This window comes from Salmo trutta, chromosome 18 (genome assembly GCF_901001165.1).
Source record: "Salmo trutta chromosome 18, fSalTru1.1, whole genome shotgun sequence".
Classification (NCBI taxonomy): Eukaryota; Metazoa; Chordata; class Actinopteri; order Salmoniformes; family Salmonidae; genus Salmo; species Salmo trutta.
The window spans coordinates 57,286,520-57,300,827 of NC_042974.1; the positions used below are offsets into that span (position 1 = coordinate 57,286,520).

Below are 14,308 nucleotides of genomic sequence, written 5' to 3' on the forward strand. Positions count from 1 at the left end.
AATACAAAGCAGATGAGTTTGAACAAAAAGCTAGTTCATAAGAAGTGTTGCTGGCTTTTTACTCTTCCCCCTCCATAGCGGCCATTGGCAATTGACCGAATATGGAATACATATTAGACTGTAGAGAATAAACTTTATTACCTGTCTCAGCTTAAGTGATGTGGAAAATAGTCAGTAGGTTCTCTACTAACCAAATATGGTAGACTGGACTCTGGTTTTATGCACACACAATTTTTTTCTGTACAGGGCTGTTTTTGTACTGTTCAGGCACCCCACTTTAGCTGTTTGAACACAGTAAAAGGCCAGCAACACTTCCATTGACCTAGCTTTTTGCTCAAACTGTTTTGTATACTAGGAACTCAAGTGAGTAGACTGGACCATGGTTTTATGAACACACCATCAATAGTTTTTACCTGTATAGTGCAATTTGTTTGTGCAATACAACAAAAATACTGTAAGACTTTGCTTAAACATTACATTTCAAAAGGCATCCTTGAACAATCGCACCAGTAAATTAACAGTAATTATACAATCTTTTTTTGTATTATTGTTTTATTTTCTTACCAGTAGACTATTATGTTCCTTACATGAATTGACTTAAGCTCCAACCATTTCTCAATGTGCTCCAATTTATAATATTATTTATCGTATATAAAGTAGTAATTCTCTTTGGTTTAGATTTTTCCATGATGAAGTTGGCTGTCATTTTGTAACAGTTCTAGCATTATGCAAATCTACAAAAAATCTTGATTTCTTATAATACACATAGCGTTTACAGTGGACTTTTAATTTTGAAAGCAAAATCTGAAAACTTGAAGTTTTTAATTTGGATAGATGCAGCTACAGTTGAAGTCAGACGTTTACATACACTTAGGTTGGAGTCATTAAAACTCGTTTTTCAACCACAAATTTTTTGTTAACAAACTATAGTTTTGTCAAGTCGGTTAGGACTACTTTATGCATGACACAAGTAATTTTTCCAACAATTGTTTACAGACAGATTATTTAACTTAGAATTCCAGTGGGTCAGAAGTTTACATACACTAAGTTGACTGTGCCTTTAAACAGCTTGGAAAATTCCAGAAAATTATGTCATGGCTTTAGAAGCTTCTGATAGGCTAATTGACATCATTTGAGCCAATTGGAGGTGTACCTTTTGGATGTATTTCAATGGGAAAATCAAAAGAAATCAGCCAAGACCTCAGTAAAAAAAAATGTAGACCTCCACAAGTCTGGTTCATCCTTGGAAGCAATTTCCAAACGCCTGAAGGTACCACATTCATCTGTACAAACAATAGTACGCAAGTATAAACACCATGGGACCACGCAGCCGTCATACCACTCAGGAAGGAGAAGCGTTCTGTCTCCTAGAGATGAACGTACTTTGGTGCGAAAAATGCAAATCAATCCCAGAACAACAGCAAAGACCCTTGTGAAGATGCTGGAGGAAACGGGTACAAAAGTATCTATATCCACAGTAAAACGAGTCCTATATCGACATAACCTGAAAGGCCGCTCAGCAAGGAAGATGCCACTGCTCCAAAACCGCCATAAAAAAGCCAGACTACGGTTTGGAACTGCACACCTGACTCAGTTACACCAGCTCTGTCAGGAGGAATGGGCCAAAATTCACCCAACTTATTGTGGGAAGCTTGTGGAAGGCTACCTGAAACGTTTGACCCAAGTTAAACAATTTAAAGGCAATGCTACCAAATAGTAATTGAGTGTATGTAAACTTTTGAACCACTGGGAATGTGATGAAAGAAATACAAGCTGAAATAAATAATTCTCTCTACTGTTATTCTGACATTTTACATTCTTAAAATAAAGTGGTGATCCCAACTGACCTAAGACGGGGAATTTTTACTAGGATTAAATGTCAGGAATTGTGAAAAACTGAGTTTAAATGTATTTGGCTAAGGTGTATGTAAACTTCCGACTTCAACTGTACATGTTGCTGATATAATGGAAGTCCTGTGGGCAAAGTGTTGGAACAACTTTTGCAGGTTTGGGAGCATCCAAGCAAGGAAAATGAAGATTCTGTAAAACAGTCTTGTGCTGTTATGAAGGTAGATGACTAATAATGTGACAGTCCATAATATCTCTTGTCTGGGAAATGTTTAATACGGTTTTAGGCACCCTAGTTAAAATGCAGTACTGGTATAATAGACTAGGACACGGATGAGCAACTTTGTGTGCCGACGATTTACACTGAGGATGACCTGTTTTGTTTAAACCTTTCTTGCACTATGATTTTTTGGGCACCGTGTTCTAATAAATATCTGGATTTTCCATTCAAGGCTCAGTTTTGGATGTTTTCCTTTTTTCGACAGTGTGCTGGTCTCCATCTCTTCCAGGATATAAAATGTAACACAGGGTTTGCAAGCAAGTAAAACATTTTGTTTTTCTACAGAAAAAGCTTAATTTGTTTTAAGTATCTTCAGTCTCACCAGCGGGTTCACGCAGGAGAGAAACCCTTCAGCTGCTCTGTGTGGGTAGAGGTTGTGGTGGTTAATTTCTTTACTATCAAATGAGGAGAGACAAACTTATCACACAAGTCAGAGTTATACTTAAACAAAATCTTTAATAGTGAGAGCTTTGCAATAGCAATGGCTGGTCGACGAATCACCGTTTCTGATGATCCGTTGAGAGCGGCGAGACAAAGGCTACTGAGATCTTTTATAGCAAAGATCCACCCCCTAGTCGACATAACAAACCACAGATGTTTTGAACGGGTCACAAGGTGAGACTTTTTAAATGAGAAAGGCGTAGCCAAATAGCATTCGCTATTAATTATCGTTCAGTTTGGCCCCTAAGACGAGGTTCCAGTCTCGTTCCTGGTACTTCATAGCACAAAAACACCAACTCATCCAATGGCATAAATCAATTGTCAACTCCAGATACTCCCATCTCAAGTAAAACCCCTTCTTGACCCCACTCCTTGACAAGGTCACTGAGGGTAGTGAGCCTCTAGGTCATACACTAGCCCAGGATAAGTGCAACATCAGAGATGCCATACAATGGTTCCAGACACTACCACACACATCCCCCAATGCCAAAGGAGGGAGGGAGTGACTGGCGCACAGACATTGTGGAGACAAGTAATTGGTTCCCCATTATTCACGCCATCCCTTCACATGGTTTAAGAATAGGTAAACACATTCACATATGAAGACAATGATCCCTCCTGCCCTCTTCCCTTTCTGATATTCTGCATAGCACCAGGGACATGTGAAAGACAAGCCTGACCTCTCCTCTCTGGGCCCCGGGTGACTGAGCCCCAACTGAAGGAAGAAGTGCAACTGCCAACACAAGAGTCCGAAGGGATACATTCTAATAAGTATATCACATAAGCATATTACGCAGATAAGACATCTTAATTATCTATGTTACACAACTAATTCAGATTCTTCCACCACAAGGTTCAGCCAACCTGGTTATCTGAAGAAACATCAGAGCGTCCACACGAGAGAAACCATTTGTTTGCCCACTGTGTGGAAAGCAATTAGTGGACTCAAGTAATCTCATTAGATACAAGAGTGTTCATACAGGAGAAAGACCCTTCATCTGAATACAGTCTGGGGAGAGGTTTGCTGCAAAAGCACAACCTTAGAATTCACCTAGAGAGAACATTCAGGTTGCTCAAGTGCTGGAGATTGTATTGTCAGCATACCATGAACACAATTAGTCATGAATGATTAAATTGTTTAAACATTTTTACTGAACACATTTTGTCTGTAGGCTATTTGTCATTTCCATTTGAAATGACAAATGGAAATTACAAATCACTGTTTGTATGGCACCTTTCATATATTGCTTAAGCACTTTTGAAATATGAATCACACATTTTGTTACAATAGTCCTCAAATGGAAATGACAAATAGCCTACAGACAAAATGTGTGATTCATATTTCAAAAGTGCTTAAGCAATATATGAAAGGTGCCATACAAACAGTGATTGTTACTACTATTATTATTATTAATATAAAAAATACTACCTCTTTAGGAAAAACACTCCTCCAAGCCAATCACTCTAGTAAAATTATATCTCACAAAGGCTCACATGACATTTTTAAATATGTATTCTTTTGCACACATTATTTTTTTCCAGAATTGGCCCTTAAAATTGATGTTATAAATTTATTATTGTTATATTTACACCCTTTTTCTCCCCAATTTTCGATCTTGTCTCATCGCTGCAACCCCCCCACGGCCTCCGAAACATGACCCGCCTAACCGCGCTCCTTAACACCCGCCAGCTTAACCCGGAAAAAAACACTTTATATCAGTGCTGTCCCTGTAGAAATTCGAGACGGCCTATGCATATTCACGAGGATAGCATAGCATCTCACTCTCCATTGAGAACAGGCGGTTGTTGACAGCCTGCCGTTCCGCTCTGTAGACAACGAATCCCATTGTTAGGCATCTCCTCATTATATCCAAATCTCTGATGTAGCTGCATCTATCCCATAGAGATAGATAGGGGACTCATGGACATTGCCCATTTTAGCATGGACATTGCCATCCACCACTAAAGTAGATATAGGAAGAAAATGTACTACTTTTAAACGGGATGGAACAGAACCAAAAATAACAATTATATGAGGAACAGAATCAGAACCGGCAATGAAAGGGATTTATACTGTTCCAGAACAGAACCATTATTTAAAAATGCATGGGAACTGGTTAATAAAGTTATTTTTTTTTCGCTGCATTTTTTCCCAGTCCCACAAAAATCGCAACAAAGTGCCTATGCAAAGCCCTCACTCTGTCACTCAAACTTATTCCAGTGTCTGCCTGCCAGCTGGAAATCTTTGACAGTGTGCGCGTGTACTACCTGCCCCCCCCCCTCCCCCTCCGAAGCATAAGTTTCTGTAGCCAACTGAAGACATTATCACATTTCACATTGGATTTATTAACTACAAAAAGGTAAGGTGTGTTTTTAATTCTCGTGCTGCTCTGCACACACAAGCTTGTTAGCTAGCTAGCTAACGTTAGCTCTGGTCCAATGTTAAGCCAACTCTCAGAAGTTCAAAAACATTCAAAGTTCCTCCAGAGGTGTAATTCTGTGGGCCTAATTCAGATAATGCATGTCATAACAATATGACCAGCGCTTCAAGCGAAGCCGCCTACTCCACCCACTTTCGCTTTCTCCCCACCCGCAAAATGTCAGTCGCATCTCGTGGCCTACACTTGTCTGTCCATAGTGACTGGCAGCACAGTGTTTGTTTGTCTTTCATCATGATTTAACCATGCTGTTATGGCAAAATACAATTAGCTCTTATCGACTTTCCTATACAGATTAAATAGCCTTCCTGCTCCATAGCAAGCTGCTCTATCCACACTGATTGGTGAAGTAATTTTAATGTTGAGCTAAATAAAATAAAGATTTCAGAGCATTAAAAAGGAACGATATAAACCAGTACTTTTTTTGTTTCAAACCGGTTCAGAACATTATTTTGCTTTTCCGAACAGTGGAATTGACCCCCCAAAATAATGGTTCTGTTCAGATCAAAACAATCAGAAAATGATTTTGGTTCCAACCCCTGCTTTAAAAGGGAGATAGCCTCAATGGCGCTGCCCATGCTGTTACAGACACTATAATGTCACATATACAAATATGTCCTATATCTATCTCTATGATCTATCCACATTAAAGTGGCACTCCAGTCTCCTTTTAACCTAATTTACTTAACAAAAGGCACATCACAATAGGTGGTCCAGGTGAGTCTTGACAGTCTTACTGCTGACATCGCCGATGACATCGCCACTTACCATCAAACCAACTCCTTGAAGCTTGCAATTGTGTCTAAGAAACACTATTTTGTCAGACCATTTTTTTTCTCCCTTTAGTGTGTGTACTTTACTGTATTTATACTTGGGATATCACGTCCTAAAGTGTTTCCATTCCCCTTTAAATCACATTTTGAAATGTAATGTTTCAGCAAAGTCTTACTGTATTTGTGTTGTATTGCACAAACAATTTGCACTGCACAAGAAAAACAATCGATTGATGAACTAGCATTTCACCCCATCCTAAATTGGTTTAGACATGATTCTTCAGCTTTCTGGCTGAGTATAGAGAGAAATGTGGTGTCTCCTATTGCCCTGGAAGAGGTGGTCTTTACTGATATATATATATATATATATATATATATATATATATATATATATATATATACACACACACACACACCTTAAACAATGTAAACTACGCTTTGGTCCTATTATTGAAAAACAATGTAACTGGGAATCAAAATGGCTTGTCCATACTCCAGTATTTCACAATAACGCCTTGTGATCTGGAGGGCGGCCTTTTGCATCCCCGCCAATGGTTCAGATGTGGCATCCGTACCCTTGCAGATATCATGGACAATAATGGTTTAAGAACATTCCAAGATTTGAAAGACACATTCACATTACCAGTGTTAGGTTCTAAATAAATAGAGTAAAAACTCAGACGACTAGTAAAGCTCAAACCAAATTTATTCACCCACTAGGTCACAGTTGCATAAGACAAAGACATATTTACACAAGCACTGGTATTTAACCTTCGTCCTATGCTGAGTCTCCTCCTTAAACATCTGGACAGTCAATACATCTCGGTTGCTAGACTGGACTTTAGTGATGCCTGTTCTTTCTCACTTCATCTGACCTGACCTCGGCCCAAATTCCTCACTCCTCCCCAACTCACGGCTGTCCTGTTGACTTGTAACAGACTGTGGACCTTCTCTTTTCCATAGGATACCTGATGTCTAACAATAACATGTTCTGACAGAATGTTAACATTCTGCATTCCCCTCTATCCCTCAGTGACATGAATAAGGATATGTCATATTTTCAAGTTTAGAAGTCAGAACCCATCAGTCCCCCGTTTTTGAACAATAATTCCACTGTTCAACATTATATAAACTTGGAAATTACATAAACAATTTTTTATTTTATTTTTCTCCTTCTGGTTCCTAAGAGAGTGATAACAAGACTTGAAAAGAAAAAACAAAATATAACAAGTATTAAAAATGTGCTAAGCTATGCATAATTATATAAGAAAAACCAAAGTTTGATAACATGACGATTCCCACTCTTCACCTGACTATACCTTCAGGATACTGTTCTGCTGGGGACCACAAAAATGAAGGCCCTAAAAAACCTCATGCTTTCACCCAGTCTTCCCCCGTCCGGCCACAGGTTCCAAGAGGTGTTCCCAAGCCATGTAATTTTCACTTCGCTCCCCATCTCCTCCATGGCCACCCGATCGATATACACGTGCGGTGGCCCTAATCAACTTTACCTCATCTTGAGGTAACTCAGCACTGTACATACATTTCACATCAATGCCCTCAGAAGATGATATCCCAACCAACAATGCCACTAAGGTAACCCCTGCTACTACTAATACTGCCCATGATGAAAACTTCAAAATCTCCTAATTTGCACTATAGTCCAGTTCCATGCTATTACTATAGCATCCATAAGCATTGTACCTTTGACGAACCCATCATTGAAATTTGACAATGGTGTCTGAAATGATCACACTATCTCTGCTACTCCCACCATGATCTGGGTGTGTGTGACTTTCAATTTAACTTCGTAGTCTCTATATTGTGCAGTTAGCTGTCCTTCCTCTCCTACGAGCTATTTCCTGATATCATTATACACAGCGGAGTGGTATACTACCTCCTTCCTTAATTTATGAGCCACACAGATCTCCTTAGTCACATTCCATTCCGCTCTCCCAATTCCCTATAATGTTAATGCCTTGGTTTTTGGGACTCCACATAATACACTGATATGGTCTTGCCAGACTGCAATTAACACCCTTATGCAAACATCCTGTCTCCAATACCTTGCCTCCAGCCACAAATACATTTGCACATAAATCATTCCATCTTACCCATAACACATTAGTCACTTCTAAAGTCAATTTCCAACAATCCCTCCTCTGGAACAATGATCACTCGTTCCATGACACCTAGAAAACATACAGTTGAAGTTAGAAGCTTACATACACCTTAGCCAAATACATTTAAGCTCAGTTTTTCCCAATTCCTGACATTTAATGAGTAAAAATTCCCTGTCCCTGAAATGTCAGAATTACAGTAGAGAGAATTATTTATTTCAGCTTGTATTTCTTTCATCACATTCCCAGTGGGTCAGAGGTTTACATACACTCAATTTGTGTTTGGTAGCATTACCTTTAAAAATGGTTTAACTTGGGTCAAACATGTCAGGTAGCCTTCCACAAGCTTCCCACAATAAGTTGGGTGAATTTTGGCCCATTCCTCCTGACAGAGCTGGTTATCTGAGTCAGGTTTGTAGGCCTCCATGCTCACATACTCTTTTTCAGTTCTGGCCACAAATTTTCTATAGGGTTGAGGTCAGGGCTTTGTGATGGCCACTCCAATACCTTGACTTTGTTGTCCTTAAGCCATTTTTCCACAACTTTGGAAGTATGCTTGTGGTCATTGTCCTTTTGGAAGACCCATTTGCGACCAAGCTTTAACTTCCTGACTGATGTCTTGAGATGTTGCTTCAATATATCCACATAATTATCCCTCCTCATGATGCCATCTATTTTGTGAAGTGCACCAGTCCCTCCTGCAGAAAAGCACCCCCACAACATGATGCTGCAACCCCCGTGCTTCATGGTTGGGATGCTGTTCTTCGGCTAGCAAGCCTCCCCATTTTTCCTCCAAACATAACAATGGTCATTATGGCCAAACAGTTCTGTTTTTGTTTCATCAGGCCAGAGGACATTTCTTCAGAAAGTATGATCTTTGTCCCCGTGTGCAGTTCCAAACCGTAGTCTGGCTTTTTTTAATGGTGGTTTTGGAGCAGTGGCTTCTTCCTTGCTGAGCGGCCTTTCAGGTTATGTCGATATAGGACTCGTTTTACTGTGGATATAGATATAGAAAATACATGTTTAATAATTTCACACCACCCTTGATGCGAATAAGACTGGGGAAAGAACCGTCCATCCGTTCTGTTCTATGCCAATGGAATGCTAGTCTTCATCCTCGGGTGTCAAAGCAAGACAGACTATGAGCCTTGTACGTAATTAATTGTACTGTATCATCCAGCAAGCCATATGTATTGATACGCTTTAACATTAGGAATCTGATGGCATGGTAAAATTAAACCCCTACTATCAAATACCCCCTCATAGTTAACCCAAGCTATCATCTGTTTTAGTGGTTCTCTAATAACCTCCCTCTCAGAGGACACTAACAGAAGGTTTCCTGGGACGAAATCCTCCCTAGACTCAATAAATCTGAGTAGTGCACACTCCGTTCACTTTGTGCTCTCCTCACAGCTTAGGGGCAGCGTCTCTCTTTCTCTCCTTTCCGAATCATTATTAAACACTTCATAACTTATCCAACCCAAATTTAGAATGACAGTCCTTAGTGCTTCACATTGAGTCTATCACTCAAATTCAAGACCCTCAACTGACACTGTTAGAATGTACATTTACAAACAGGGAAAATACATAAACAGTATGTACTACTTATATTACAGATATTAACTTTTCTCATTACGGACCCCGTTTGTCCCTGTTTTACTGTCGCGAGTGGCATGTTAATGACAGATCGGTATCTCAATGCATTTTTAACCTAAATTACAATGATTTTCCCTGTGTTTAGACCTCCAAAATCAACCTAATACCACAAATAAACAGTTTAGGGCAACCCTAAATCAATTCACGGGCACAGTTGACCACCCCCCCTTCTTCCCGGCACTCATCTTCTGTTGTATCTTAATTTTCTTCTTCAGATAGCGTTACAGTTCATCTTCCCAACGGCACATATGTAACTCATGCCTGTCACAGCTGATGGCCCATGATAATGTCCCGGCTTCACTATCTGGGGAATAATAAGATTTTCCCAAGCACACAAATCTCTCACCTGAGCCACCACCACCATTCTGTACAGTCTATTCTGTCTGGTCTATTTTCCAACCAGTGCACCAGCAGCATGAGAGGAGTTTGAACTTGATCCCTTTCCCTGCTCACTCCACAGGCACAGTCTCAGGATTCATGCCCCACTCCTGCCGCTCGTACACAGGTTGCTGGCTCGGACTCAGATCACAGGTAGAAGTGGTGAAAGACAAGGTCGTAGTGAATGCCTTTGTCACTATTTCTTCAGCAGGTTAGGTTCACACTATTCTTGGTCAAATTATCCCTTCCATGCATCAAGACACCATCTGTGGTCACTTCGCCATAATCCGAGAGAGGACAGAGCAAAACAACAGTTTAAGACATTTCTGATTCTGGAAATCCAGACCAACTATTCACCGTATGACAAATTTTTACATTCCCAATTTTATTAATACCAAAATCTCTAAGACAAATGTCCAAGAGCATAACAACACACTGTTGAAACCATTTTCCAAATTGGCTTATACTCCCTTATCATACTGGCGACCTCACCACAGAGTTACCGGGTCAGGGAGTTAGAGCGCTAACCCTTAGGGAGAAATCCCGACAACACAGCAGACCCAATCTGGTAAGATTTGTATTGAAACAAAGACATAAAACAAGAACCAGAACAACAGCCTTAATACATCACTTAAGGTGGGGAAAACCTCAATCCATTTGGAGTAATTGTCAACCATTATCAACATATCTTTTTATTTTATTTGCAGACTAAACAAAAACCATTTGCATATTTACAACAGGGCCAGGGCCCCAGGGAACGGTAATTTCCCCTTTGAACACGACTCACATCGTGATTCATGCAACAACAAAAAACACATCAAAAATAAACAAATTAGGGGGGGACAAAATGGCGCCGTAGAGAGAACACTGTGTTTCAGCAAGCTCCCATGTCATTCGTAAATTTATATTTTTACATTAATCTCCTAGCTTGAAAAAGTGGTAGAATTGGCTAAATAAGTTATCCTACAATGAGTCTTGATGGCTATTTCTCAAAAGTCTCCGACAACATGCCCAACAGAACTACTAAGAACTCGACCAAAACCACCATCGCTGTAGATGTGCAGGAGGAGCTAGCTAACGTTATCCAAACTTACACCATTGCGGATCCAGGTACAATGGACCTGGTGATTCAAAGGATGACGGATAACATTACTAAAGTGATCGGTGGGATAGGACATGGAAGCAATAGCAGGCCATTCAGCTGAACTACAGAGGGTTGTCAAATGTGTGGATGAGGCAGAAGGAAGAAATGCTACTGTGGAAACTTCAACTACATCTATGGACACTAAGATAAAAGCACTTGAGAAACAGGTGTGCGAAATGGCGGAGCACATTGACGACTTGGATAATCGAGGACGCAGATGCAATATCCGTGTTGTGGGACTCCCGGAAAATTCTGAAGGGACACGTTCAGTAAATGTTTTTGAGGAATGGATCCCTGGCTACCTGCAAATGGACACTAAGGCTGGTCGTGTGAAGCTGGACAGAGCCCATCGCTCTTGTCGTGTCTTTGGGCACCATTAACTGAAGACATGTTTATCAAAATAACTCCCTGTTATTATTATCACGCGATTAAACTGATTAATCGTTTAACTGTAATTAACTAGGAGATCGGGGCACCAAGGAAAATATTCAGATTACAAAGTTATAATTTTCCTAATATAACTTTCCTATATTATAACATTATATATTATATTATAGTATAGGCCGATTATCTTCTGGTTTAATAACCTCTTACATCTAGACGTTCCGCTAGCGGAACACCACTCCAATATCCAATGATAGGGCGTGGCGCGAAATACAAACTCCTCGAAAATCCAAAAACTTCAATTTTTCAAACATATGCTGTCTACACACAGAGGGTAAAACAAGTGTGGGAGAAATTATTGTCTGTTACTATTGACAAAGAGATGTGGGAGGACATTTGGAGATATGCAAAAACAATATCTATATGTAATCGTACTAGAGGAATCCAATTAAGAATAATACACAGATTGCATATATCCCCAAATCGCAGACATGCTTTTAGCCCCCCTTCTTCTTCTTCTCCTCCGTGTCTTAAAGTAAAACTGATACAGGCACCCTAACACATTGTTTATGGTCATGTACCAAAATACAAAGATACTGGTCTGGTTTTCTGCAAGAAATTGAAAAGATCCTAGGGGTTGATATAGAATTGGACCCAGTTTCTTTACTGTTAGGTCTCCCTAGTAGGCATGTTACTTCTGTGGGTAAGAGGAGGCTTTACAACATCCTTACCTTCGCAGTGAGGAAAAACATCCTTTTACAGTGGATTAGTGATAAGGTTCCTTCTATTAAAGACTGGCATAAGATACTATTTGAATGGGTGCCACTAGAATATCTGACATGTAAATTGCATTCTAAAACAGATCAGTCCTACAAAGTATGGGAACCTTATCTAAATTACCTAGAACCTGAGGTATCAGCTATTATGCTGCAAGGATTCTCTTAGAATGGTGGTGAGCTATGCATTTCAGAATTACACTGTACGTTCCATGTGAGGAACCTAACTTCTTGGTTTAAACTGAGCTTTTTTGTTTAATTTCTGTTTGTATTGAGAGACGCAATGATGGGAATGGGGTGAGAGAATCGCCAAGCGGGGAGAGGAAGATGGTGTATGTATGTATGTATGTATGTATGTATGTATGTATGTATGTATGTATGTATATATATATATATATATGCGCAGGCATGTGTAAGTGAGTGCTGTTTTTTTGCTTTGTCTCTCTTAACCTGTCTGGGCTAGGGGGCAGTATTTTCACGGCCGGATAAAAAAATGTACCCGAATTAAACTGGTTACTACTCTTTCCCAGAAACGAGAATATGCATATTATTAAAGTTTCTAAAACTGTTTGAATGGTGTCTGTGAGTATAACAGAACTCATATGGCAGGCAAAAACCTGAGAAAATTCCAAGCAGGAAGTGGCCTGTCTGACAATTTGTAGTCCTTCTGTTGCATCTCTATCGAAATTACAGTATCTTAGCTGTTACATGACACTTTCTAAGGCTTCCATTGGCTCTCTAAAGCCTTCAGAAACCGGATTGACTCGTCTCCTGTCTCCGGGCAGAGTACCGGAGCACAGTTTGTCAGTGGACTGCCTGGTGGCTAAGAGATGGGAAATGCGCGTTCACGAGACCTCAACATTTTTTCTCTTCCTTTTTGAATGAATACAGCATTGTCCGGTTAGAATATTATCGCTATTTTACAAGAAAAATACCATAAAAATTGATTTTAAACAGCGTTTGACATGCTTCTAAGTACGGTAAAGGAACATTTTGAAATTTGTCTCGAAATGCGCTCGCGCGTTACCCTTTGGATAGTGACCTGAACGCACGAACAAAACGGGGATATTTGCACATAACTATGGATTATTTGTAACAAAAACAACATTTGCTGTGGAAGTAGCAGTCCTGGGAGTGCATTCTGACGAAGAACAGCAAAGGTAATCCAATTTTTCTAATAGTATTTGGTGAGGGCCAAACTTGGTGGATGTCAAATTAGCTAGCCGTGATGGCTGAGCTATGTACTCAGAATATTGCAAAATGTGCTTTTGCCGAAAAGCTATTTTAAAATCTGACATAGCGATTGCATAAAGGAGTTCTGTATCTATAATTCTTATGTATTTTGTCAGCGTTTATCATGAGTAGTTTTGTAAATTCACCAGAAGTTTTCGGTGGGAATACAATTTCTGAACATCACACGCCAATGTAAAAAGCAGTTTTTTGATATAAATATGAACTTGATTGAACAAAACATGCATGTATTGTATAACATAATGTCCTAGGAGTGTCATCTGATGAAGATCATCAAAGGTTAGTGCTGCATTTAGCTGTGTTTTTGGTTTTTGTGATATATGCTTGCTTGAAAAATGGCTGTGTGGTTATTTGTGTCTATGTACTCTCCTAACATAATCAAATATTTTGCTTTTGCTGTAAAGCCTTTTTGAAATCGGACAATGTGGTTAGATTAACGAGAATCTTATCTTTCAAATGGTGTAAAATAGTCATATGTTTGAAATATTGAAATTATTGCATTTGAGGTATTTGTTTTTTGCGCCACGCGATTCCACTGGCTGTTGAATAGAGTGGGACGCTAACGTCCCACCTAGCCCATAGAGGTTAATATGGGTGAAAATTGTGAAATTCCCCAAAAATTACTGTTACAAAATTTTTTTTTAAATTAGAATAACAAATCAAATTAGAATTAAGAATTACAACACTTGATAATTCCATAAGGAAATAATTGTATCCCATAAGGTAATGGTAAAATAGACTAGAGACAGGTGTCCCTCATTTATATTATACTTAAATCTCACCTAATGTCTATCATTTCAAGTTAGGTCGATCAGGCCT

The 14,308-nt window shown here is 39.4% G+C and overlaps 1 protein-coding gene across 1 annotated transcript in view; it reads right to left on the reverse strand.

Annotated features, from left to right (window-relative positions):
• Positions 1-6,468: 6,468 nt before the first annotated feature.
• The window catches only part of LOC115153569 (putative zinc finger protein 286B), a 31,097-nt gene continuing 23,257 nt past the window's right edge, over positions 6,469-14,308 (reverse strand). Inside the window, exon 6 of the mRNA XM_029699161.1 lies at positions 6,469-7,972. Within this exon, the coding sequence (XP_029555021.1) occupies positions 7,905-7,972 (68 nt within the window). The 3' untranslated portion in view covers positions 6,469-7,904. The remainder of the gene's footprint in view (positions 7,973-14,308) is intronic.